The sequence below is a fragment of the Salarias fasciatus genome, chromosome 9 (assembly GCF_902148845.1).
Source record: "Salarias fasciatus chromosome 9, fSalaFa1.1, whole genome shotgun sequence".
Taxonomy (NCBI): Eukaryota; Metazoa; Chordata; class Actinopteri; order Blenniiformes; family Blenniidae; genus Salarias; species Salarias fasciatus.
Window position 1 is genome coordinate 15902517 of NC_043753.1, and position 27571 is coordinate 15930087.

At 45.9% G+C, this 27571-nt stretch overlaps 1 protein-coding gene across 2 annotated transcripts; it reads left to right on the forward strand.

Annotated features, from left to right (window-relative positions):
• On the forward strand, nucleotides 1–27541 carry ctdspla (CTD (carboxy-terminal domain, RNA polymerase II, polypeptide A) small phosphatase-like a). 2 transcript variants are annotated; one of them, XM_030099246.1, is made up of 8 exons: nucleotides 1–500; nucleotides 16388–16554; nucleotides 17800–17832; nucleotides 19755–19856; nucleotides 24381–24437; nucleotides 25155–25247; nucleotides 25335–25520; nucleotides 26593–27541. In XM_030099246.1, exons 1-8 carry the CDS (start codon nucleotides 425–427, stop codon nucleotides 26716–26718), a joined length of 840 nt encoding a protein of 279 aa, XP_029955106.1. In that variant the 5' UTR covers nucleotides 1–424; the 3' UTR covers nucleotides 26719–27541. The 2 variants fall into 2 exon arrangements, with proteins under 2 accessions (XP_029955106.1, XP_029955107.1); XM_030099247.1 differs by lacking the exon at nucleotides 17800–17832 and having other exon boundaries at nucleotides 4–500.
• Nucleotides 27542–27571: the final 30 nt, after the last annotated feature.

The following is a 27571-nucleotide window of genomic DNA, read 5'->3' on the forward strand; positions in this document are numbered from 1 at the left end:
CGCCATCTCTGGGTAAACAGTGGAAGCGAATCACGCAGCAGATAATATTGTGGCGTGCGGAGCGGAGCGGGAGCAGGAGCGCGCGACAAACAGCAGCAGCAGCAGCAGAAGAAGCAAAGCAGGAGGCAGGAGGCAGAAGGCGGGGGCTATGCTGCCTGCTACAGCGGACATACACGGCGTTTGTGCAGGACTGACGCTTTGTTCGCCCCGGACTGTCACCCCCCCAGAGCCCGCACTGACATCTCGCCGCGCTCGCGCGCCGCTCCGGGGGACGGGACCGCACGCTCCGAGTCCGATGGGATTTTAATGGTGCAGACGGCGGGACGCGCTCGCCTGTGCACGGCCAAGGGGAACTGTGGTGCGCTCGGTAATGTTTGCCAGGGAATAAAGCGGTGTAGCCGAAGGTGCACAACATCTCGTTTCCATGGACAACACGTCCATAATAACACAGGTTGCAAATCCGAAAGAGGAGGAGAGCATTTCTTCAAGTCCAGATAAAGGTAAGACCGCAGGATTACAGATGTTATTGCGTTTTTTTTTTTTTTTTTTTTTTTTTTTTTCTAAATTCAATTTCATTTCTTTGCTGTGCATGAATCCTGGTTTGCAGCCAGTGCGGCTGCTGCTCGGTGGTCGCTGGTTAAATCTGCAGTTTTCAGTGTGCAGAGGGGGATTCTGGGCTCTGGACTGCAATATCAAGGCAGAATATCGACGGAAAACCTCCATTGTTCAGCTGGAGCAGGGACACATTCAGAGGCAGAGAACCCCAGCCTGCCCGGGCTTATAAATACTGCTGGAGGAGCACTGCAACCTCAATGACATTTACTGTATTATGGAGTGAAATATGATATTAAATTTCAATGCTGTTGCTTAAAACATGTGCTATTTCCTCAGATGTGTAGAGTGAGCAGGGTTTACTACAGGGGGCGGGTACTCTTGTTTTCCCCTTGCAATGTCTACACCCCTGTATTAATGACACTGTAAAATGCATGGGATCCTAACAATAATAAACCTCACCCATGAGCTGTGTTAAATCAGCAGTTTGTCCCACAAAATACATCCAAATAACAATTTACTTTAACAGTACCTCTATCAATTTTAATATAACCAAAAAGCAAAAACCATAAAATGATTTATTCCAGCTTATTCAAGATTTAAAGTTGAGAGCGTCAGTTATTTGTCAATGAGTATCATCAGCTTCGTAAGGAAGCAATCGACAGAGAGTGTCCACACTGTTTGAAATGTCCACCTCCATCTGTGTAAAAACTGTGCCTGAAAACAACAGCTCAACAGCTGCTGTGCAGATTACAGAGGCTGAGCGAAAACACATTTTCTCTCTGTTGTTTTGCACAAGAGTCCCCACTTCGCCATGTGGGGATGACATAAATGACAAATCCGCCTCGTGAATCGGGAGTTTTTCTAGTTTTCATTAACTTTGAAGAGACGGCTTCTTTGATCTCGCAGTCCACCAACACTTTCTTTCTTTCTTTTTTTTTTTTTAAATTTTAAGATGAAGGGAACTCATGCACAGTTGACTGTTTCTGAACTGAGTGTCCATTGTGTCGTACTGTGAATGGGCTGGGTGTTGGGGGATCCAGACTGTTCTTCAGGATTAGGACCTGATATTTCCAAATAAGCAGCAGTGCCCATCCCACAGAGCCACAGGGGGCCCGGAGGCCAGAAGGACCACAGATTCCTGCTACGCCCGGTGCTCTGTGTTTGTAAAGGTCACCTTCCTGCGTCACCCACCACTGAGCAACACATTAGAATAGAGTAGAGTAGAGTAGAAACACTTAATTATTCCCAGAGGGAAATTCAGGAAACGCTGACATATGTGAAGTGCTCTGACTCACTGGCCTCCAGTCCAGGAGTTGTGAAATTAAAGGATAATCGAAACAGTCTGGACCGGTTTGCTTTGACAAGTAATCAGAAAATACAGTTCAGGATCAGAGCTGAGGCTTGGCTTAATCTCTGAGTGCAACGTGTAGAAAATACAGTATAATAGATGTACCAACGCATATTAATTTTGTTTCCTATCAGCAGCTGACTGTGCTCAATTAATCACTTGTGCAGAATTCACACACTTCCCTGTCTGCAAGAGTCCCGCCCGCCTTGGATCGTAAATCCAGATGACATGTGGAATCTGACAATTAATCTGGCAGGATGAAATCCGGGGTCAGTCACTGACTAGAGAAGACACGCATAAACACACACTGAAGCTCCTCAAATGGCTGCTGTCACACACGCACACACAAACTCACGCACACACACACACACACTGCAAGTATCAGCAGGGCGCTTCCTGAACGGAGTCCCTGCCCTTCACTCACAGCCGAGAGCAAAACAGCACTTGTTGTCCAGGAGAGCTACTCTGTGACCTGCTTAGGCTGTTCTGAAGCCACAAATGATTACACACACACACACACTCACACACACACTCACACTCGCACACTCACATGCTGAATATTTCAGAGCACAGGCGGGCTATTTTTGGAGTGCTATCAGTTTCATTCCTAGCAAAGACATAGTAACCCATTAGAGCCAAATTCTACTAGACTTATATGTTCAAGTGTAGATTTGAAGTTTATGGATTCTGGAGTATGTTAGATATTGACATCACAATGCGTGTGACTCCCATTTAGCCATATCTTCGAGAAATTTAGGAATTTGAGCTTTTTCTTGTTTCATGATGGAGATTTTCTCCTGAAAAACGGAAGTGCTGTAGTAATTTATGGCCAGATATTTGACAGGAACGGCTGCGGGAGCACACAGCCTTCTGAGAAAACAGAGTCTCTTCTCTCCAAACACAAATTACGCTTTTTCATTTGGCAGTCGTTTACTTCCCAGGATCTGATGCAATGAAATGTAATGACCGGACGAGAGAACAGGGGAGGGGGGGAGTCCCAAGCCCACCAGCGCCTGCCTTGCTCTGCAGATCACTCAGGTCTTTCTGTAAGAGCTTCACAGTAAAGCAGGTGTCAACGGTTGAGCTATTTACCTTAATCAGATCAGGTTAAATCGGAGTTTAGCTCTTCAATCCTGCAGTGTTAGTTCTGGCAGACTCTTAGAGCAAATTTGCACACGTAATGATGCCTGTGCACGGGACCGTCTCAATCAGAAAGCACACTGAATTAGCTTTAATTTGTACTGCAGTGCATATATTGAAAGTCATTAGGGCTGATCTTGTGTCATGCAGGGATAAAGCTGTGCTTCTGTCAATATTGGTTCTTTTACCCTGCTGAGCTCATTTATTTAATATACCCCGGAGTCCATGAAATAACTGTTTACCCCTTTAAAAAAAAAGCACTTTCTTGGGGAAAATAACAAATACAAATTAAATTTGTTGTGATTGCACGTGTGGTTTTCCTGTCTGAGGCTGAGTAATGTGCACTCCTCTCAGCAGACATCATGTCATTCTGGCCTGCCCTGACTTTAGTGGCAGCTTAAAGCTGCAATGAGACACTTTAAACATTAAACTGCATGCTTTATAAACCACAATAACCTTCATCCTTTAATAACAAAACAAAAAAAACAAAACAAAAAAAAAAAAACTGGAGGAGGGATTTTTAATTCCAGAAAAAGTACAGACAGAAGCAGGGATTTATGTGCTCTGGTGGATTTTAAAATGTGATCCCCTCAACGTATGTTCCCCCGGTTAGAGACATGTTGCAGTGCTTAAAAGAAGAGAGCGGAAGTCCCAACTATTAATCTGCTCCTTTTGAGGTTATTCCTGGAACACGCTGCTGTACATTATTAAAGTGTTTATGATGTGTGGACCACACCTGCAGGGATATGTGTGTGTGTGTGTGTGTGTGTGTGTGTGTGTGTGTGTGTGTGTGTGTGTGTGTGTGCGCGCCATGGCTCACAGCAGGGGGGAGCTACCTATGACACAGCTTGCCAGTCTGCATTTTCTGTGCTGTGTTGTGATTGAGCGGGATAATCTTTTACACGGTCGTTGCCAATATCGTTTGCAAAAACGCGGGCATCGCACTGCAGCGCGCGTTGGGCTATTAGTCGGTGCACCATTTTGACTTTAGAGGAAGAGGAGAAGAGCTGGACGCGCTGAAGTGCACGTCCTTATTACAGATTCATGAGACTATTTCAGCCAATGCAGCTCATTACTTTAGTCTGATACCGTCCCGGAGAAGCTCATTGGGAAGAGCTGAATGTGTTTCCTCCGAGCTTAAGCTGCTTGGCTGATAAGCTTGTTAAGTGTGTACTGTATGAGGGATCAGACCATGTGTCAGTCAGTGGAGAAGCAGGCCAGAAGGAAAAGTCAGAAGTTTACAACAGTAGGTAGGATTCACGGATTCACCTGTTTTATTATTTGTGTTGAGTATAATTCCATATATTCAAGAAAATGTTGAGCGGCAGGTTTTTTTTTAATTGGTGTTATCTTGTGTGACACAGATAAACATTAGGAAGCCTTGCGTCTGATTTTCACGTCCCCCAAGATTAGAGATTCAAGCTAGAAATCAACAAAGTGACCCTAAATCATGAGGCAGCCCATAGATCTGGGGATTAGGAGACACTGGGAAGGAGATGCAATCGCACTGCAATCCATCCTCGGAGAGGCCGCAGGGGAAAAACCGAGTGGGTTGACTCTTTCTTCACTCCTACACTTGATGACTGTGAAGACTTAAACCTTCACTCAGGAAGCTGTTGAAGCTGAAAAGAAAAAGAAGAGGAAGAAGAAGAAGAAGAAGAAGAGTTCACGTCTCCCTGACTAGCTTTTAGTTAAGAATAGAGTCTGAGCGCCGGTTTGCCCGAGTGTAAATCTTGCATTGTTGATGTGCCATGTGTGTCTGAAGCAGACCACCGGGATCCATGGAAACGCTCATAGTCCGCAGGAAAATTTGCACCATAGATGTGAACAGTATAAAAATGTCTCTTCAGATCGGACATGAGAACAAGTGCAGATTTAGCTGTGCAACGATCTAAGGACAGGCATGAATAGTTAATGCGATATCAAGCAGTATAGAGAATATATTAAGCATCCGAGATGAAAGGGAAGTCAGATGGGATTTAAACGTTGGCTTAATGTCTACAAATGTCATCAAAACAGATAAACATGTGTAATTATTGTCTGAAATGAATAAAAATGTACATGAATAACAAATGTTTGTGTGTTGCTGAGCCAGAGTGAACAGAGACGCTGTTCTGGTTTTGAGGTAATTATGTGTATTTTTGTTTCCTGCAGCAAGAAAACAAACAAGCATCAGTTCGCAGCAAAGTGAAACACATCTTCATTACTTCTTTTTTCTGAGTGAAAATAGCATTTCATCTTCATCTTTTTAACTTTCACTTCTTATAAATTATGTGATTCTGCTGCAGCCAAGATAAAAAGACCAAGAGGCATTGTGCGAAAGCCAGAAATGTGTTGATGTTAGATAATCCGAACCCCTTTTAGTGAAAAAGAAGAAGAAAAAACAAAAATCAAAACTGCCACGTTAAATGTTTTTCACTTGAACGCCTAAAAAAAAGAAAAAAAAAACCTCATCTTCGCCGCGGTCGTTCTTTGAACGGTTCTGCTTTAAAATGCTTTAAAGCAATTTTAACGTCCGAAGAGTCGTCTAAGGACAGCTTCCTGTTTGTTTTCCTGCCGATTCCAAGAACTTCTCTGTTTGCTGCAAGATGCTGATTGGCTGGCGGGCTTGAATTGGACCGAGGGCCATCCCAGTTTCAACTCATCAAAGTACTGTGTGAATTAAAGCTGATCTTAGGTCTGCACTTGAATTATTGATGTCTTCTTCTTGTAGAATGATTTCTCCTGATCGGTCGAATCTGAGGAGGATAAAGTGTGCATGAAAAATCCATTTGTTTCTCGTTCTCCGGTTCTTGTGCAGAGCTGGATGTTGGGCTCCTCTACATCTGTTTTTATGTGTCTGTGTGTTTTAGATGGTATGTTTGACAGCACTGTGGGGAAGTTTTATGTTTGAATGTGCCCTCAAGTGTAGCGTGCATGCTGTGGTTGCTTGTTTTGGAGCAAAGGCTGTTTTTAAATGTCCTGCTCCAGGCTGTAAAGAGACTGGTACAGTCAGATCAGAAGTAAATTCTTGAGATAAAAATATTCCGCTTACTTGACTCCTTGCTTGATCAGTGATGTCCACTTAGATACGATAAGAAATAAAATGAAGCCTTATTACTGACTGGGCGATGAGATTTTCAGAATCTCATTAGCTCCGCGCTGCAGTTATGAATGATCTGTGGTCGTGTTTCTCCTGCAGCATTCGGCCACTGAAGGAATGTGAAGTCTGTTCCCATAATGGATATCAGTTTTGATCGGGCCCTCTTCAAAACCACCTTCCGAAGACATCTCCAGGACAGAGCTGGCCTTTTGAGCAGTCTATTCATCCTCCCTCTTATGCGGTCTGTCCCCGAGAAATGCCAGCAAACCACTTCGGAGCAGATCGCTGATGCCACAACAATGTCATGAAATATATTCGGCGGATTCCCGCAGACGCTCGGTGACCCCAGTCTCCTGCAGCAGCAGCCGTTTGGGACTCACAAATGGCTGTTCGGTTCTTCGCCCTGCCCTCCCAGTACACCTCGAAACGTCGGTGTTCGCTGACTGGGAGTGAGTGAAAGCCATTATCGACGCTCCAGAAGTCACGATCCCTCTGGAGCCGGGGCGCCGCCTGCCACACGTCCGCGGCAGCCTGATCTAAAGACGCTTTTCTAACGGCGAGAATTAATTGCGCGTCCATTCAGCTGAACGGACGATGTCAAAACAGATCAATACGATCGGGGAAAAGCAGGGGTCAAGGAGAGAAAGTGAGTGTGTGGTGGCTTCCGTGTGTGTGTCGGGGCAGGGGAAGGCATCTGGCCTGGAGTCAGGTACTCGGCCCGTGTCTGACAAGGAGACGGCCTTTCTGCATATTTTGCCCTCCTCTGGCTGGCATTCATCATCTGTAATTGGCTATCTGAGAGGGAGATCATGTTTGTCTGAAACGATTTTCTGTCACCCATCTCGAACGATGCCACATTCCAGTTTGTGAAATATTTGACGGCGGAGCACAGAAAGGCTTATGCATTTTTAAATAGATGAGCAGAGAATAAAGCAAACACGCTTCGTACCCCGGCTGGAAAAGACACACCGAGGCGTTTCCCCCCTCGTTCTCCCGAGGTAAAGGTGAATACTGTTTAACTGTAAATCTCAAGGGCTTCTAAGTAGGACATGCTGCGTGTGGAAACGTGGAGATGAATACCTCTCGCAGAGCAGAGGCATGGGAACGTAGCGGAAACACACACACAGGATTCACATGCATACACACAAATATATGACCTACTTCCCACTTCCTTTACATTCGTCACAAGTATTAGTTTATTGTGGATAAATGTGATTTACTGTTGTTTCTTTGGTTGCTCATTGAATGTGGGATGAGCGCTTGAGAGCTGAATTATGAGTTGCATAATACCTAAAAACAGCAAATAATGGGAGAGTATAGTTTTAAAGAAAGACAAATTGTTGAATTTTGGAAATGTAAGATCTTCAGTTTTGGGACTGTGTCTAATTCTCTCTTCTGAGTTCCTCATTTTCCTGAGTAATCAATACAAATGATTGATGCAGGCGTCCCTAAAATCCCTCTGTTAACCCGTCGAATCGGTGTTGCGGCCGCGTAGACATCACCTCTCCTTCCAGATTCGCCGTATGTTCAACATGTCCGCGTCGAAGCGAAACCTGAAGACAGACCTTTAATTCCATCCGACACTACTGCTTTACGCCGTTTGTCTTCTCACCGACTGACAGGCAAGAAGGGTTTCCCATCAGTCACCGAGCCCGTCGGCTTCCATGCAGCGCGGTTGTAGATGAGAATATAAAAAGATATATAAATAATAAACCGCCGCAGCCCCAAACAACGTGGGCTGTGTTGCTGACGGTTGCGTAACTCCGGCGGAGGAGTCAGATCTCCCTCATTATTTCTCCCCGAGCTCTCGGTGGGTTAATTCCCCCGCTCTCGTCATCTCCTTCATTGGGCGGAGCGCACCAGAAGCTGGGGGGGGGGGGGTGCAGGCTCACCCACGTCTCTGTGTCGGAGGTCACAGCATTAGTACCTCGCATGACATAGGTGGCAGCTGAATGGTTTACGTGTTCCGAGTCATGGCTTAGTCAAATGGAGCAGGGTTATTTAGTAATGTCAGTTATATAAGGTTATGTAGGATGTGTATGTATAAATATATAAATCCGCTCTGATAAGTAGGGAAATTCAAAACCAGAAGGGCGGCCGGGGGTCAGCCGGAGTGACTAAAGGCATCTGCTGGAACTGAGTGTACCTCCGCGAGCCCTGCGATTCTCACACAGGCCTCAGCTGTCTGTGTGGGGAAGTAAGGAGGCTTAATGGGAGTTTATTTTATCATACGGAGCTATTATTGACTCGATGGCCTCACACGGAACCCGTGGAGGACCGGAGCGAGCAGTGAGCTCAGGCAGACTGACACAAACAAGTGTCCGTCTCAGCCCGTCGAGTGCTACTCAGCCTCGCTCAGCTGTTAGGATTTACTGCGAGTGTGTGTGTGTGTTTGTGTGTGTGACATATGCTGAAGTGCATTGTGAGGCAGATGCTCTCTGGTGTAAATACTGTTTTGGAAGCTGATCTGTCGTAATTGTCTGTGCTTCTCTCTGTGTTTTTTTTTTTTCTGGGCTAAGAATTGGATTTTATCGAAAGTTGGCAGGAATTACTCATTAAAACGACGTGTTTTGGTGCAGGAGAGCGTCGAACAGACACTGAAACAGATAAACAGAGCTATTTTAGCAGCGTTAAGTGTCGAGGGTCAGTTTTGGGTTTTACATTAAAGTTTTAGTGCCTGACTCCAGTTAAAACGAACTCCTTCCTGATGTATTACATGTGAATGAAAGCCTTGCATCTGTAACTATTGACTGTTAATGGCGTATTTTCCTTTAATCTAGAAATGATGAACTTTTGAAGGATTATCCTTATTGGAGTATTTTTTTCTTAATACACTGTCATGGCTGCCAGATTTTGTTTTATAAGTTTTTCAGGGAATTTTGAGTAAGTGCTTGAAACCTGAACCTGTCTCATGTCCAGGGCCTAAAATACTGAGAAGTGAAGTGATTACGAAACAATCAGGTCCAATTCACTCTTTGTAATAGTGTGAGAGACTCAACCATCTGAGGAAACTCAAAGCAGAGCTCCTACTCCTCCACGTCGAAAGGACCGTCCGGGTTGGTTCAGGCATCTGGTTTGGACACCCTTCTACAGGGAGGAGACCCCGAGGTTGACCCAGGACCGGATGGGGAGGTTATATCTTCAGACTGGAATGGCTCCAAATGAGCTGGAGAAAGTTAAAGGTTAGTATTTGATCAAAAACATCAAATCTTCGAACAAATTAAAAACCAAAAACTATTGGAATTCTCTCTGGAGTCCCGGGGGTGTTGAGTGTGTGTTGCACGGCAACGGGAGGAAATTCAAAGTACAGTCCAAAAATAAAGCGGAGCGGTTGATGAAAGTGTTTCCTTTCCGGGCGTCACCTCAGATGAAGATGTGTGTTTCTGCAGGGATTCCTTCCACGGTGTTATTGCGATGACACAGAGCACGGCGAGGACTTCCCTCGCGCTGCTGTCTGGTTGTGTTAGCGGCAGCCGGGGACAGAGGCGGCGGCTTCACTTTGCCTCTGAGTGTTGTCAACTCAAAACATTAGATGCAGGCGGATAGTCGAGTACCCGGTGTGTGCGTGCGTGTGTGTGTGTGTGTGTGTGTGTGTGTGTGTGTGTGTGTGTGTGTTAGAGAGAGTGAGAGATAGTTCTGTTCTTCATTTTAGTAGCAGGCGAATAAGTATTTTATCTCACATGGCGTTACATAAGCCGCAGACAGCTGATCCCACTTTTAAAACACCCCCACTCTAAAAATCTCAGCGAGGGGAGGCGGCGAGTAATCTGCGATCTGGTGGCCGCTGCTGGAGGGGGATGGCGGGTTTTAGCATGTCGCTTTCGACGGTCGAATCTGGAGGACTTCTCGGTCGGTTTCACACAGTCTCACGTGCGTTTTGCTTTCAGCGTGTGTCAAGTACCTGGCCGTGCCGGTTAAAGCCGACCTGTTTTCCATCTGAATTATTAAAGCGCCACATTCACACGGGCCGGTCTTGCCCCCCAGGCACTGCGAGCTGCCGCCACCAGGCTGGTCAAGGTTCGGCCACAAAGGCTTAATTGATATCAATTGATTGTCGTTTAAATCTCATTTTTCTATTTTCTCTTTGGTGTCAGTATTATTTCTTTATATTAGTATTGGGTAATAATTTAGATCATGTAACTTTCTGCAGCGGGTCGAAGAAATATGACAGTAAAGTTCTTTATTTGCATTTGTTGCATATTCCAGTATCTATGTCTGCAATCCTCATATTATTTTACTGTAAAACAGACGTGACAGAGGCGATCAGACGTTCCTCCGGCAGTTTCAGAGTCGTCTTCCTCCAGTGGTTTGACACAACAGTGACTGGTAGCTCAAACTAAATCAATCTGGCCTCGACTGAACATCATTTTCTCTTTCATTATTACAGTAAAAATATTTTTTGACCATTTTTTTTCTTCCAAATACTGGACAAAAGTCCATGAACTTTTCTTTTGACTTTGCGCTTTTTCAAAACATCTGCTCCTGGCATCAGTTTTCTCAAAATGTCATGTTCAGTAATACAGTAGGAATAAAATCAAGGCAGGAGCACTGCAAAAACGAAAGTGAGCTTAAATTGTGACATTAAATGAAGCTGTTGTATGACGCTCGAAATGCAAGAATGTTTTATCTTTCAAAGGCGATCTTTTCACACACTGTTTTCCTAAACATTGATCAGTGTAGCAGATTTATTTACTATTCAAACATTTGTGCATGCACGGCAGTAACTGGTTGATTGCATTTATGCGCTTAGTGTAGAAAAAATGTAGCTTTTTCAAAAAACTGGGAATGCTAAATCATTGAAATTTTCGGATTAGAGTTGAGGAGTAGAGCTGGTCACGTAAGTCAGAAAGCTGAGATCCTAATCTGTGTCTGCGAAGGCTTTTAACAGAGATAAACTCAGCAACAACAGTAAAATATAAAGTAGTGTATCAAAGAACCCCCCTTTATTCGTCAGCCTTGCTGCGGAGTTTCAGCAGGAAACGTTGGTCTCATGGAGGATGGCTGTCCTGACATTAACCCCCGAGACCTCGGACACTGTAAACCGGGAACCAGCGGCTAAACTTAAAACCCGTCGATGTAACGCGCCGTATTTTGACCGCCCGCATATCCCAGTGCCTCTAAAGCTACAGCGAAGGAGGCCACCTCAGAAGTCTTGAGCTAAGCCGGGGATCGTGTTCCCTCTCAGGGCCTGGCAGCGTTCCACGCTGCGGGTCATGGGGTGATTATCTCTTCCTGTCAGGAATGCTGAGAATTTCCTGCGTTTTCTCCCTCTTCCGGCCTCGTTAGTAGCTGCGCCTGAACACGTGACAGAGGGAGCCTGGGCCTGATTGATGAGGGGAAGGCTTTCTGTGGCTGTTACCTAACGTTTAGCGCCGACTTGAAGGGCCGTTTTCACGGCTCCCCGCCCCGGATCGAGAGGAGATGCTGAATTGAATAAAGTGAATTCAGTGGGGAAAAAATAATGTGCACCTGCTCTGAAGAGGCTGCAGATAGAGCCCAAGCGCTCTTTCTCTTTTTCTCTCCAGGCAGCTTTTTGTTGGATGAAGCCTCTCGCACGCCCCACCCTTCACGGAGGTTTCAGTACGCGTGTCTGTTATTACCAGAACCGCACGCTGTTGACCGACTCCTTTCAGTCTGGGTGCCGGCGAGCGTTACATGACCGATTTAAGTTGTTGTGTTATTGTAGTTTGCGACAGCCTGTTTGCCCGTTGTTCTGAATAGCGACGGCTGCACTTTGACCTCTCGCTGTTTTTCTCAGGACTGACGAAAGCTGCATTACTATGCAAAGCGAGTCGACCCGGGGCGCATTCCTGAGCAAGGACGTCCAGAGTAAAAAAGTTTCGGTCTGCTTCCATGTGTGTTTTTTTTTTTGTTTTTTTTTACTGCTTGTTCACATGGACAATTTTCCAAACATGCAAACATGCCACGTGCATGTGTGTGTGTGTGTGTGTGTGTGTGTGTGCGCGTTAGCCCAGCCTCCGGCGGCAGTCGAATTCTGTCATGTTGTTTTGGTCGGAGGGAGAAAGGAAAGCTCTGTTTGTGTAGGGTGGTGGTGCAGGAGGGGGTGGAGTAAGAATCAGCCCCAAGTATAGGCTGTCTCACCACAGTAACTCTCCCCACCCATTCTACGCCCTTCGCTCCCCTTTCAGCTCCCTCTCCTTTCTCTCTCGTGTCCCTCACACACTCCCACCTGCTTTTTTTTTTCGGGCTGGTTGGATCGGGGGGGGGGCGGGGGGAGCGTATCGGGGGAGCGGAGCGAGGCGGGAAACTGTACATGCCTCAAAATGGAGGAGCGGAGAGTGACACTGAGGCGTCACACCCACAATCCAAAAACAATTTTTGATTTAATAACTGAAATAATGGGATTAATGAACTGGTGGGATTTTATTTCCTCAGTTAAATTGTGAATTTATGAGATTTCTTCTCATTTTATTTGAAAGAAAGCAGTTTTTCAAAGCAGTGATCCTGCTGTTTCGGACATTGGACGTGTGGAAAATACAATATAAATGGAGTTGTTCATGACGTCTGCAGACTCGAACCAACATACAGCGCAACCGTATAATATTGTAGATCTAATGGAAACCGAAGGCATGTTTTTTTCACCAGATGAAGAAATGCAATTAGATAAATGATTCAGGAAGACATGAAAGCTCAAAAGAAGTCTTATTATTCATATCAAAGTCAACATGATTATGGTAAACATGAGAGCATACTTCTGTTTATTAGATGCCAAAAACGTGTTTCCCGAAGGAGATCAGCAAAGCACTGAAATTAAAAAAGAGAGAACAGCATTTTTTATTTTTTTTAATGAGGTCTTGGAGATATGAATGTCAGGAACAGCTTTGCTGTTTCACATCCCGCTGCCAACAAGTCCTCTGTGGGTCCCTGATCTGCTGAATGAAAGATCCTGATAGTTTGAGAATGTTTCGTCACACGGTCTGGTCTTTCGACCCCCAAAACGGTGAAGCCGAAACAGATTTTTCTCTTGATAATGTGGAGATCAGATTTGTTTTTTCTGACATCCAGTTATTATCTTCTGCCTGTGGATTACCCGGAGTGCTTTGAAGCAACGTACCGCCGCCTCTTTTCTGTCGAGTCATTAATAAAGTCATCGACAGGAAGATAGCGAGTGTCTCACTTTCCGATGAGCCACCGAGTCTGCAGTTAGACAGTAAAGTGTCAGTGTCTCTTTATTAGTCCAGTCAGAAAGCCGCTGCCGGCCAAGTGATTCTCCCCAGTGAGTCCTTGGGATCCTAACAAAATTAAGAATTCATGGACAGTAAAACCCGGGGAATGAAAACTGAGAGGGATTTTGCGTGTCTTTGCAGAGCCCGGGCGGCTCAGGTGCGTTCAGGAACCCGTTTGTAACAAGCCAAGTCGTTTCCTGTCAGGCAGGAAAACAGCAGCCGCAGTTCAGTCTGTTCACTTCGCTCAGCTGTCGCCTGTCATTGAAAAGATTCTCTGTTGTGGACTCCGGTTTGACCTCCTGCTTTATCTAAAGTCATCCTGACAGCGGCTTCGTCCGCCTTTCTTCTCTTCCCTGTGTTGAACAGGGCATGCTGCTGTAGAAAAGACACGGAGCTGGAAATCCTTCAGGCAAAGAGCTCGACTCGAACAGCTGAATGTGTGTAGGTAGACATCACAGTGCGGGAAGGCTGACAGACAAGTATAGTATCAAATCAGTCATTACAGGACTGCTTATACTAACAGTCAGCTGGTTCTGCTGCGTTACGTCCTATAATTTAATATCATGGCTGCCACCAGGGTGTAAATAGGAGGAGGAAAATGCTTTTGAAATGAAAACGGTGAATTAACCATTTACCACTTCAGCGCTCTTAAAACATTTACACAATTGGCCAGAGTCATGTGCACAGAGCTGAAGTTCAGTGTCTTCACACATGAACAGGACCGGTTTGGGAATTGGGAAGGTGACGGCTTTACCAACAAATTTCAAATTATTAAGGTAGAATATGAAGTTTTTGAGTAATTTGGTGTTCAATAAGTTTGTTTTAGGGCTCATTCTCCAACTCTGCAGTCCACGGTTACTGATTTACAGAGATTTTCTTTACAACCTGTAAACTCCATCTTCAAGGTTCCTCGTGAAAAATACTCTGACAGTGTTTTGAAGCATGTTTTAGACACTGGAAACGAAATAAACTCCGCACGATTCACGTCACACCAAAGCTCTTTTTGATGAACCGGCCTCTTTCAATTACGTAATTACACAGATCTCCTCATGTTGCGCTGCAGTACACGGCTTGTCGTGTGCTCTTAATTCCACCACATTAAGTCTTCACACATTAATGAGACTTCCTCATCACTGCCTGTACGAGCGTGTTTGTGTGTTTGAGTGCGAACGGTGACCTTTGTCTTCCAGGATTAATGCGTGCGTCGCCTGTATACGAGACTTAATGCATTTTTTTTTTTTTTTTTTTTTTACATCTGTGGAGAGAAATGACCAGACTTGTATAATTTCAATCATCACGCAGGTTAGAGTATCGCAGCACGACGCTTTCCCCCTTTTTCCAACCATATAGCGTTTGTTTACCCGACTGCTGCCTCTCTGTAGCGTCTGTCAGAGAGGAGGAAGAGCCACGGCAAGCTCTGGGCTACAAAAGACGAGGAGAACAAAGAAGACAAACTGCCTGCAGCCTGTCAGATGCAGTCGGAGCGATCCGAGGACGGTTTCGGGCGTCAATCTGAAGGCTCTCAGAAGAGGAGCGCGCTGCAAACAGCCACAGCATGCATGGCCGACCGGGCCGGCCGCGTCACACGGCTGTATGAGCACGTTAACGAGACGGCGGCGAGCGGCGATGCTGCGCGACGGTCGCTCCGAGGCGGCGAGGGATCACGATCCCACCTAAAGCCGGCCGACGTGCAGATTTTGGGATTTCCGTGGCCAAAAATTACAATTAAAGCAATTAGGCTTGGCTGAATTTCCTGCTGCAGGAACACCTCGTGGTAATTACGCTGTCAGAATTTAGTCTTCCTACTCGAGCTGCCCAGATTTCTATTTTTATCCCTCTCACCCCACTCCAGGAGAAAAAAAAAAAATCTAAAAATCTGCATCCTTGATGGAGCGTTCAGGGCCTGCAGACCGCTGGAGCTCGCCTGTATCGGCGCTGTCAGTGTGAAAGTAGGCCACGGGCTTCAGAGACGCTGAAGAATGGGTGATGTAACCGGGGACCTACATGTGTACGTTGTTTTCTCCTCCGAGCTTTGCAGCGCTCAGTCAGTCGCCGGCGCCACTCGCCAAGCCTCCGAATCGGCCGTCACATCCCCGACACCGGCTTCACATTTCAGATGAATGAAACGCAGAATCTGCCATTTATTTAGGCGGTAATAATCTCTAGAGTTTCTTTCTTTTCGTGATGTTAATTAACCGGGCTGTTTTCCCAGAGGCCACTTCGAATGATGGCTATTTTTGTCCCTGTGCTGCTGATTGCATGAACCTCAGTTGTGGTGAAACATTCATCGCAGCTCTTTCTGTCACAATAAAGCGATGATGCACGAGAAACGGCCTGTTACTGGAGAGCTGTTACCTGTAAATACATTCCGATACATTCTCACAGAGTAAAATAATATATGAGTTAAATAACAAACAGTGGCAGATCTTCCATTGTGTGCACGCTTTGGCATCCTAATTAAGCACAAACATATGATGTTTTCCTTGATTTTCTCCTCTCGGTTTCCATAGTAGTCGTCACAGTTGGTGAAGTTTACACTGCAGCTGTTGTTCGTATCGGAGTATTTCAAAAGGAAGAAATCCAGCCTCTCTTTTCATTGTCGTTTTGCTGCGTTGTGACAAAAAAAAACCTGATATCTCAATATTTTCCAGTTTCCACCCTCAAATTGTTTTTAAAAGATAAAAAAAGACAAAAAAAATCCTGAATTTTGTGTTGGAAATCACCATAATATATTGTCTTGCAATGCAGACAACAATTTGGTCATTAAACCTTTTATTTGGCAAACAAAAGTGTTTCATTGCAGCAATATCTCCGTGGTATCAATATCAACGCTGCCAAGTTTGATAAAAAAAGCTTCCAAAAACAAGCAGATGAGGAGAAAACTGGTGCGAGACAAAGACTCACACTTTACTGGCTCATTCTTGCAGCCTGGCGGAGTAAATTTGAGGAATTGTAGACTTTTGTTTATGCTGCTTTATAGCGACTCTCGGGCTTGTTGTGTAACAGTTTATTCGTATTCTGAAGTAAATGAATGTAACCAAAGCGTTTCTCTCTCTTCTTTTCGCCCTTCCCCAGTCTCCCAGTCCAACAGCAGCCTAAAGAAGCACCGCAGTCGGAGCATATTCAGCCCCTTTTTCTGCTGCTTCCGTAACTACAATGACTACCGTGTGGAGCCGCCGCCCGCCAACAACAAGACACTCTCTCTGCCCCCGCCGCCGGAGGAGAACGGCAGTCCTCCCAAGGTGAAGCCCATTTTTCTCTCATGTCATGGTTGGCCAGACTCCAAATAACATAAAATTTACATCCGAGCGAAAAAAAAAAAACATCCTTGAGGGGATCGGTTAATGTTTTACAATTCTGGGCTGACTTGCGAGCTGAAGTAACAAGTAACATTTGTTTGGTTTTTGTCACTGAGAGCTTGTTAGGGTTTGCCTTTTCCTGCGGAGCGCCGAGGCGCTGTGCAGCCTCGCTGAGCTTCCCTCCACAAATTTTTCCAGCTGCTTCAAACCCGTTGAACCCAGCAGTTGTTTACCATCCACCGCTTGAAAATACGGGCTCGCTTCCCATCTTGCATTCTTCGATATCTGCCTACGCACACACGCGCACACTCAAGAAAAACACACTAAGAGCGCCGGGTTGCTCAGAATACATGCACTTTTCCCCTTATAATCTTCCCCCGTACCTATGAAAACACACGTGCTGGAGCCGCTCGTCTAATCCCCATGAAGTGGTCCTTGTGTGTGTCCACTGTGATGGATTGCCTCTCGCCCACACCTCCCCCTCTCCTCACACACACACTCTGACCACTGTAGTAAGCTTGTGCGAAGAGAACGCCGTGGCTCTGCAAAAAAAAAAAAAAAAAAAAAAAGGCGCCAAAACCTCCGCAAACACGGCGGGGCAGGTAGACGGGGGGGGGGGGGGGGGGGGGGGGGGGGGGGGGGGGGGGGGGGGCTGAAAAACGAAGCGGAGTCACGTCACGTTCTGCTTCTGTTTACCTGGACCGGACCGGACCGGACCGGACCGGACCGGACCGGCTCCGGACCGGATCTTCTCCTCAACAGATGAGAGTGAACTTGGCGAACCTCGCCATAAAAAGCGTTGTTACAGCGCGAGGCTGATTTTCAGCCCGCGGTCCCTCCCAGCGGCGGAGTGCTGCTGCTGGATTTCTGGCCAGCCGTGTTTGTTACTATGGCAGCTCTGTTTGTTTTCCAGCAAGTTGTTCTCACTTTCTCTCTCACTGTATGTCCCTCTCTCTCCTGTCCTTCTCTCTTCTTTCTCCCCCCCCCCCCCCCCCCCCCCCCCCCCCCCCTGTGCATTTGTTGATTAGAATATCGATGTTGTCGATTTCTTCCTCGGGATGTTTTCACAGTTTTTCTTTTGCTTTCCTTGTTCCCCTTTTCTCTGTTTTTCCACCCGGTCTCTCTGGATCTCTCTCTCTCTCTCTCTCTCTCTCTCTCTCCCTCTCCCTCTCTGCTTGTTTTCTCTAGTGTGACCAGGTCCAGGTCATCCCCATACCCAGTGTATGTATTATTATCTCTCGTTTCACTCCATCTCACTCCATCGCAGTAACTCTCCCCCCGCTTGCTGCTCCTCATCAGTCCAGCTGCATGTGGTTGTTGACACCGAGGTGATTTTTCTTGCTGTCAGATTAAATTTTGCACTTTCTCTCGGTGTGATCATGTGGCTCCTCTCCTTTTGTGCTGCTTTTTTTTTTTTTTTTGCCCTCCTCTCACACAACTGGTTGAAAGAAGCGATTCAGATGCGTTTATTATCATATTATCGATTTAGGCCCTCTCGTCCATTTCTGCCGTGTTCGTCAAATCGGTGGAACGGAGCATGAAACACATTTTCCTTTTCAATCGAATCTCAGTCGTTCGCATCCGCGGTCCGCGTCAGCGAATGAATGACTTGCTCTGATAACATTAAATTAGATATTTTTTTTGTTTTTGAGATTAATTACCCGGTGGTTATACAATCAGTGTTTGAGTTCACTGGTTAGTTCTTCCTCAGACATTAACCAGAACGCCAGTTTGTCTAATCCTTGTTTTTTTTTGTTTTTTTTTTCTGCTGAAACTGCAATTCGTTTCGCTATTTTGGAATCTGTGAGGTGCCTGTGGTTTTCTGTAATTTAAGATATTCACACTCACAGCATCCCACGAGTTACGAGCTCCAACGCCGCGCGGTGACGAGGTCCGAGGTGAGGAACTCTGACGGGAAGACATAAATAACTCCAGGTGACCTGGACAGGATTACATGGGCTGCCAGGTCGCGTTTAAAAGCAACGTTTTGATGCACAAATAGAAGAAGAAAACCACATACTGCTACATCAGTTATGATGAACATGGCAGCATGGTGCGTTGAGGTTGATCACTTTGTGAGAGCGCCCCCTGCCTGAGGCTCCAGGGTTTGTTCCGGCTCCTGGTGAAAATGTCAAGGTCCCAGTCGGCCCCTTTCCTCTCTCGGCTCAGCCTGCATGTGTAAATCACATTCATCACGGCCTGACAGGATGTCATCCAGCGTCCTTGCTCAAAGGGAAGACTTCCTGCGATACATCAGCATGCACTCCTGCAAGAAAGAAATGATAAAACATACAACACACACACACACACACACACACACACACACACACAAGTACACACACGTGCAGAAAATGTGTGGAGTGCTGAGAAGCAGCACACACCAGTGTTTGTGTCTGAGATTGACAGAGTCCTTGTTTCTCACCTCTGTAAAGATTTGTGTGTAAGAACTGGTGTGTGTGTGCTTGTGTGTGTGTGTGTGTGTGTGTGTGTGTGTGTGTTCCCCCGCCCCCCCATGGCCAGACCATCTGCCCCGTGCCTGTCTGTAACCTCAGGCCTGCTTGGCAGAGGACACTGGTTTCTCCTTTTCCCCTCTGACCCTGAAGGCAGCACGGCCACAGAAGTCAGTCCAGGTAACTGGGATGTATCAGCAGCTCCGAGAAACACCGACAGTACGGCAGCTGATTTCAGTCATATCGGCTCGAGGAAACAAAAAAACATGTCACGATCAGCTGGAAAGAGTTCGCTCTCTTCACTGTTATCACATTGCTTTCAGATCCATTCCATTAATCTGCAATTTTTCAGCATTTTCAAGATTACCTGTTGAAATGTTAACCTGAAATGGGAATGATATGGTGACCCAGCAGCGAGTAGCTGTTATCAGTGTGTTAAATGTGATAAAACTCTCAGCAGTGAAGTCAAATCTTCATGGAAGTGAATGAAGATCCTTCTGGAGGTCATTAGTGCTGCTAAGTGTTTCTTGAGTGTCGCCCAAAGTGACGACGTTCAACACACTCACTGAGCAGCCGTCACACCTTCAGAGAGAGAAAGAGTGTGTGTGTGTGTGTGTGTGTGTGTGTGTGTGTGTGTGTGTGTGTGTGTTTTATGTATACAGGCCATTGTAAAAGGTGTGTATTTCTTTGCAGCCTCCAGCCAAGTTCCTGCTGCCGGAGGTCAGTATAGCGGACTATGGCAAGAACTGCGTGGTGATCGACTTGGACGAAACACTCGTGCACAGCTCCTTCAAGGTACACAAACAAACACACACACACAAACACACTTACACAGTGCATTGTTTCGCATTCATTTCCTTTGCCAGCCCTCTACAAATTCAAGTAGTTACTACTTAAATGACTTTAATCCTTTAAGTCTGACCCTCAAACTTCTTCACCTAAAAACATTTTGATTTCTCCAACGGGGCCTGACTCATCACAGGTTTGTGTTCAGATCTCACCAGTCTAGAGCAAGGAGATGAATAAACTGTCACAGCTACATAGTAAACACACACTCTTCTTATTCTTGAAGTTTGCATCTCCCCATCAAAAGTTACCCAGACTGCACCTGCCAAACCCAGTGACCCATTTCAGCAGAGCTGTGCCTTCGACTCCAGCTGATCTTATTACTCCGGCATCTGCGAGGGCTTTTGTCCTCGGCAGCTGAAACGAGAAAGGGAGAGAGGTGTGAAGGAAAACAGCTCGAGGTAACACCGAACAAAGCTTTTTGTGTTTTGCTTTTTTATTCGGCGGTGGAGGGAAACTACTGTACTCATAATTAGAGCGAGTGCAGAGGGAAGGGAAAAAAAACTCCACTCTTTCATATGACTTAGAAATGGCTCCTCATTTGCTCTGAAGTTAAAGGGAGACACACACACACACACACACACACACACACACACACACACACACACACACACACACACACACACACACACACACACACACACACACACACACACACATGCACAGAAAGGCCTGGACCCACCCATTACAATCACATGCCAGCAGTGCAAGGCCACACACACACGCACACACGCACACAACACACACAAGGGTGTGTCCAGTACAGTGTACTGTTGCCTTGAATGACTGCAAGAGGAATTTTTCAGAAAATCTGGATTTTTCTTATACTCTGAGTTTTTTTTTTTTTTTTTTAACTCCTTTCTGCCAAAACAAGTCAGAGACTCACAAAGGAGCTTTTTTTTTCTTCTTACTTTTGATGAAAGCCACACACACACACACACACTGGATGCTCACTCCATCAGAATTCATTTAGCTCAGATATCAGCACGCGGTATGAAATGGATTCAGGCACTGCAATAAATGAAAATCAGTTGGGAGAGGAAGACAGGGAGACAGAGAGCGACACACACGCAGCATTTTCAGTTCCGTTCAGAAGCCTTGCAGGATTTCCTGCCGATTTCCTCCTTTGGAGGTCGTTCTGCCTCGGAATATGGAGGCTCTCTGTCTCTAAAGTGCACGCGTCAAAAACGAGAATTGGACAATTAGTGCAGAAAAACAGCGACAGCCAGCAGAGATACGCTACGCCCAGATGGACATAGACTAAAAAAGGAACGTTACATAACGCGTCACATACCCTTGCGCTTTATCCTGCATGTTATGGATGAGGAGATAATTCCCGGGCCTTCTCTGGGATTATATCCAGCATGTGTTAATGAGAATAAGAACTTCAAAGGATAGGCGATATACAATTTAATATTCAGAGTAAAGTTTCCACGCATACGCTATATCGTGAAAACGACGCAGACACCGGATCTTCACACCCGTATCCAGTTCCCAAACGGCTGGCATTAATACGCTGCTGTAAAGACCTTTTCTCATCTGGGATCGCTTTCCACAATATTTTGGGCCTTGGCTGACGGACGTGATCCCGCTCAGCGAGAAGAGAGAGACAAGACTCATCAGGCACCGATGTCTACAATAAGAGGGGAAAAACAAAAACAGGTCGCTTTCTGGGCAGTTTGCACGTTTTCCTCTGCGGATTCTCTGGTTTTCAGCAGCGACTCTGGAGAAGTGGTTTCCTCCCAAGGTCCACAAACAGCATTTGAAGTTAATTAGTGACTAAAACTGTCTGCCAGTGATTGACTGTCGCACGTAATCAGCCGGGATGGACTCCAGCCTCCTGCAAGCCCGAGGACTGAATTTACTGAGATCAATCATAAAGTGTGCTGAATTGCATACAAATACATGATCTTTTGGGTCTTTTGTGTGTGATCATTCAAGAACGAAACCCATGAATGTGTTGTAGATTTATACATGACTAAAGGCCTCGCATCACAATAACAGCAGCGTGTCCACTGAAGGCTGAGATCGTTCACACCCCCTCTTTAAAGGCATTAAAAATAGATGCAATCATAAACAGCAGGACTATTTCCACAAGTACTGAGTCACACGGCGCACTGTACATTCATCTATCGGAATAAACTCCACCAACTATTCAGTGCAATCCAGTTTAAACTCCAGATATTCCATTTTCATAGAGGCTAACAAGCTGAATCGGTATCATGTGATGCTGTCTGCCAGGCAGGATTCAGCATTCACATTAATGTGCACAGTGTTATATATACTGTTACAACACAGACCTTTATCAGTCACTCTTTAAGATTCACAAATCCACAACAAGTACGGTTTATAAAACACGATGATTTTTCAGCCTTTACTAAATTTTGAGTGAAATCTTACATAACATGTAATTATTTTTAAACGATCAGCTGCCGAAGATCAGAACAGCACTGATAAATTACAGCTTGTTTGTCCAGCAGACGTTTTCTCCGTGACCCCTGTTGAGGTGAACTTCTTCACATTTCCCTCGTTGCGGCGTTTGCTTCTGTTGCATCCGTCTCTCCTCCGTTTCCGTGTCTGCCGCCGTCGTCTCCGTTCGGGGCCCGTTAGAGAGTCCGGGCGACGAGCAGCTGCTTTACGCTCCGTCTGGAGATGATGGAGCGATTCAGCGGAGGAGCAGGAGGAAGCCTCTTCCTGCATCTCTTCCTCCATCTGCTTCTCTCTTTTCTTTGATTTCCTTTGTGCTTTTTGACGGTAGGCTGTACATTTGTTCTCTTCCCAGCCTTTCGCTGGTGTCAGACATTTTTAGACTCTTTAGTCGTAAACAATAGCCGAGTCTGAATATTGCTTATCCAAAAATGTATAGAACCTTCTAGGAATGAGAGATTCTGATCAGGAATTGACTCACTCCTGCGTTACATAAAGTAACTAAAACCCCCAGCGTATAATAAAGACAATAATAAACAAATGCTCTGCTCATGGACGGTGGGATGGGTTACACAGGTGTCATGTGGAAGGTCAAACCGTGAGCTCGGTATTCCTACAGCAAACACCCCCTCTGCTGGATGGCACTGAACTCTGCCTTCTGACCAACCGGAGCTTCAAGCCTGGAGGCAAAAAAGCAGCTCGACTTGGAGGAAGACGGGGGATTGTGGGTAGAGTTTTACATAAGGCATGTTTAGCATTCCTGCAAAATGAAGCAGAAGAGCTCTCCTGTGTGTGGACAGGTCAGGTCACCATTTAAAAAGAACATGGACGTGATCGACTTGTCTGCATATATTATAGCGTTTTTCTGTCAAAATAAGCAAGTATGAGCTTTTCTTTCTTCTTTATCTGAAATCAAACAATGTTTTTTTTTTTTTACATCTGCTGTGCAATATAAGCGTTACAGATTCCTAAATAACTGTGTTGTCACCAGTGAACCAAATAGACTAACCCTTTCACTGATACTGTGGTTGAATTTGTTGTACTTTATCGTCTGGATTTAATGATCTGTGGGGGAAAAATAGCACCAGATACCCAACTTTGCCAATTAGCCGAGCTCCGAGTCTCTTTCAGTCCTTCAAACAAAGAGCGACTGATTCTGGCTGGAAATTGTTTGTTGGTCACAAATCTGCAGGATGGTCGCGCTAATTAGCCGGAAGAAATTTCGCACTTTGCCGCAGAGATTGTGTAAATGTTTGTTTTTGTTTTGATAGCCTTCAAACCTCGAAACCATTCTCTGTCGCCGCCGTTCAGCAGAACTGCAAAACAAACGAGCGGGAAAACGGATGCAGGGTCGTTTTTTTTCAGACTTGCGCCGTATTTAGTACATCTGGTTGCAGTTTTTTTTCCCCCCCCCAACGGTAACAGATGCGTTTCAGTCAATTCGACTTGTTAAATGCTGCTGTTAAATAAGCCTCTTTGTGTCTCTGTCAGTACGAACCAAGCAAACAGATGACGGCTCCTGCTAAAAACACTTTCTTATGAATATGCACCGGAACATTTTTCCCTCCGTCGCCTGTTTTTCTTGCTCTTCCTCTCTGAAACGACACGGCGTGCCTCCTACCTAATCCTTTCATCCTCGTCTTTACGCCCTCTGCCTGTCTTCCACCCACGCCCCTCCGGCTTCTCTCTTCCTCTACCTCCTGCACCTCTCCTCTTCCTCTTTTGTGTGTTTTTTTTTTTTTTTTTTTAAGTGACACAAGTCACGCAGAGAAAATGGCAGCGCTCCTCCCGGTCCGCGTCCGTCATCCCCGCTCGGCTCCCAGGTTTCTCCCTGGAGTCTCACCGCTCGGTTTTATTCAACACGGTAGAAACAGAGCGCCGGAGCAGAGGGAACCAGGTTATACCTAAAACCTTCATCGTTTGCCCGGGGCGGCTTGCAGGAGTGTTTTACTTCCCTCTAACCGTGAGACGACGCCGCTTCCCCGTCAGGTTGTGTTGTTTCCAGCAAACTTCTGACTCTTCTCTCGGTTTCTTCCTTCCCTGCAGCCCATCAGCAATGCAGACTTCATCGTTCCGGTGGAGATTGACGGCACTGTACATCAGGTAATAGCGCGCCGCCGTGGAAGACGTCCAGGAGCGGGCTCCGATGAAATAACGCCCATTAATTCAGAGGAGATCAGATGGGTTTTTTGGCTCGGTTTTACCATCTTCAGTGGCTTCTAAACAGTTCAGTGTGTGTCCTTGAGCAGTGGAGACTGTTGTGTTTTCACTGGACTGCCTGCAGGTCACTTCTCTAAAGGGCAGAAACCCTCAGCAGCGCTCGCCGGTGTGTTTTCCCATCTCAGTCTCCAGCGATTCACTTAGATTTGCAGCGAGTTGCTCGGAAAAAGATTTTCTAAAGGCTGTCAGAACATTTGTTAAATAAAGTGACAGAGTCGCCGAGCTGTAGAAATTGGTGCATTTCCCGGAAATCGAAAAATGAAGTCTGAATGGAAGTACTTTTACACCTGCAACATGATTCGAGACGCTGTGCTTTGGTGCTGACGTCTTTCTCTCTGCGTCCTGCCGGAAGGGGAAGGAGCCTGAATGTAGCTGCAACCAGGTTCAAGTAATCCAGGATAGGCTTTCTGCGTCTGCTCTGGCCTATACTCGATTACTTGCACTTGGAGGCAGCGACTAACCCACAGAGATCTGCTGAAGAGGACGACGATGAGCGAGAAAAAAAATGGGAAATGCGGTTTGATTGAGTCCAGTATTGTTCGGAAATGTTGTTGCCTGTTAAATGTGTGTTTGATGTGTGTGTGTGTGTGTGTGTTTCAGGTGTACGTCCTCAAGAGGCCTCACGTGGACGAGTTCCTCCAGAAGATGGGGGAGTTGTTTGAATGCGTCCTCTTCACAGCCAGTTTAGCCAAGGTTGGTTTCCGGCCGGCGGCGATCCACCGCAACGCTGCGGTGCTTTCACCGGTTTGAACCCCCCCCCCCGCTGTTTGCTCTGTTCAGTACGCCGACCCCGTGGCGGACCTGCTGGACCAGTGGGGGGTGTTTCGAGCCCGGCTCTTCAGGGAATCCTGTGTTTTCCACAGAGGAAACTACGTCAAAGACCTCAGCCGGCTGGGCCGAGAGCTCAGCAAAGTCATCATCATAGACAACTCACCTGCCTCCTACATCTTCCACCCCGAGAACGCCGTGAGTCACTCCACCTTTCGGTCACACCGTCGTGAACTTCTGCATCAAATCTAAACTAAAATAGAAATCTGCTGACCTCCCGCTTTCTGATTTGAGTCTGGGCTGACCCCAGAGATAATCCCATCAGTCAATAACATTAAAACTGGAGATGTTATCTTCACTTCTTGTGTCCTGACTTTACGGAGCACTGTGAAAATTTCCAGTCACATCACAATTACAGTGCTTAACCGAGTGAAGGAAACTGCTTCCTTGTGACGATCATTTCTTCATAAAACCAAGCAAAACAGCACTTAATGGAATAACAGAATTCATCCTGACCGTGTTAGAGAACAGAGCTTGTTTTCAGACGTTCCCTGGTTAAATCCAGCTCCTGAAAGGTTACTGCAGAGACCCCGGCTCCTGCTATTTCTATTTAAGGCAAACTAGGCTGGCTTATATGTATAGAAGTCATTTCCCCAGGGTAGATCAATAAAGTTCTATTAATGATTATATAATATCTTTATTATCCAGCGATCATGATAAAGCTCTGGCTTTTGATCCTTGTATGTTGAAATTAAAGTAGTAAAAGAAATTATATAATCCTCTCCTGACTGCAATTACACTCACGTCATCTTTGTTGTAGCTTTTTGAAGGACTGCGCCGTTTAGCCAGCCGCATCTGCTCCGTTAATGATCACAATAAAGATGTGCTAACGTCAGCGTTGTGTATCCACCGATCAGGCCTGGTTCCCATAACAGGGTCAAAATGCACAAAAATCTGTTACTCACCACGCTAATGATGATGTGGGAGATTTTATCTGTGAATCATTGTCAACGTATCTGATCTAAAGTGCGTTTTTTTTTTTTTGGGTTCTCCCCTTCGGGAAGAGTTGAGCTCAGTGAAGCTGCTGCCACTTTCTGTGCCTTTGATGCATTCCCCCCCCCCCATTAATTATTGACTCAAAACTCCCACCAGTTCTTCCACCTTATAGTGTGATACTTACACACCGACGGCTGAATGAGGCTCCATCCTCTGACTCCGATGTGTTCGCCCCCCCCCCCCCCCCCCCCCCCCCCCCCCCCCGCCGCCGCAGGTTCCGGTGCAGTCCTGGTTCGATGACATGACGGACACGGAGCTGCTGGACCTCATCCCTCTGTTCGAGGGCCTCAGCAAGGAGGAGGACGTTTACAGTCTGCTGCAGAGCCTGAGGAACAGGTAGCAGACGGCGGCTCCAGCTGGCCCCCACCTCGCCGCCGCCGCCGCAGCCAGCAGCCTCGCTCCCGTCCCACCGTCAGCTCCCGGCGCGGCTCTCCCAGTCGGAGGCTTTCAGGCAAAATGATCACGATCAAATCTAGAGAAAGCAGCAGAACGGAATCTCTCACCGTCTCTGGATTCTCGGACTCTTTGTACAGGACTCGGACTGAGTGAAGATTATATTCCTGTATGTACATACATAAATGTTTCTAAGAGCAAGACGTACATAAAGTAATTTTTCTAACAGAGAACGGAGGTTTTACTATTCTATCAAGTAATATTTTAGTTACCAAAAACAATCAAACACACAGAACAATGTTTTATTGTTTTTTTTCCTAGAATGGACGACCTTTTTTTTTTGTTTTTTTGTTTGTTTTTGTGTTGAACAGTGCTATGCAGGCTGTTGTTTCACGTCTGACTTTTTTGTTCAAACGACTGTGATTTATCTTCTCTAACAGAATGAAGTGCCTTCATTACTGTGCTGATTTTGTTGCGTCGGGTTACGGCGTGCAGACCTTTATGCTGCACATCTACTCAAATCTCCAAAAGTGTATCAATTAAATCTTAAAATTGAAGTTGGGAAATGAGTCTTTGATAACTGTCATGTAATCTGAGAATCTAGACCCCGAGATCTGGGTGATTTTTTGATTTTGAGTTTAGTAGCATTGAATTGTTAAATTTACCAAAGATTTGAACAATTCAATGTGATTGTGACAAAAAAAAAAGACACTATTTGATCCTTGACAGTGAACGTGAATCAATCCTTGAAAACGCTGAATCCCCCATTTTCTTGCTGAAGAAGATTAAGTGTGTGTGGT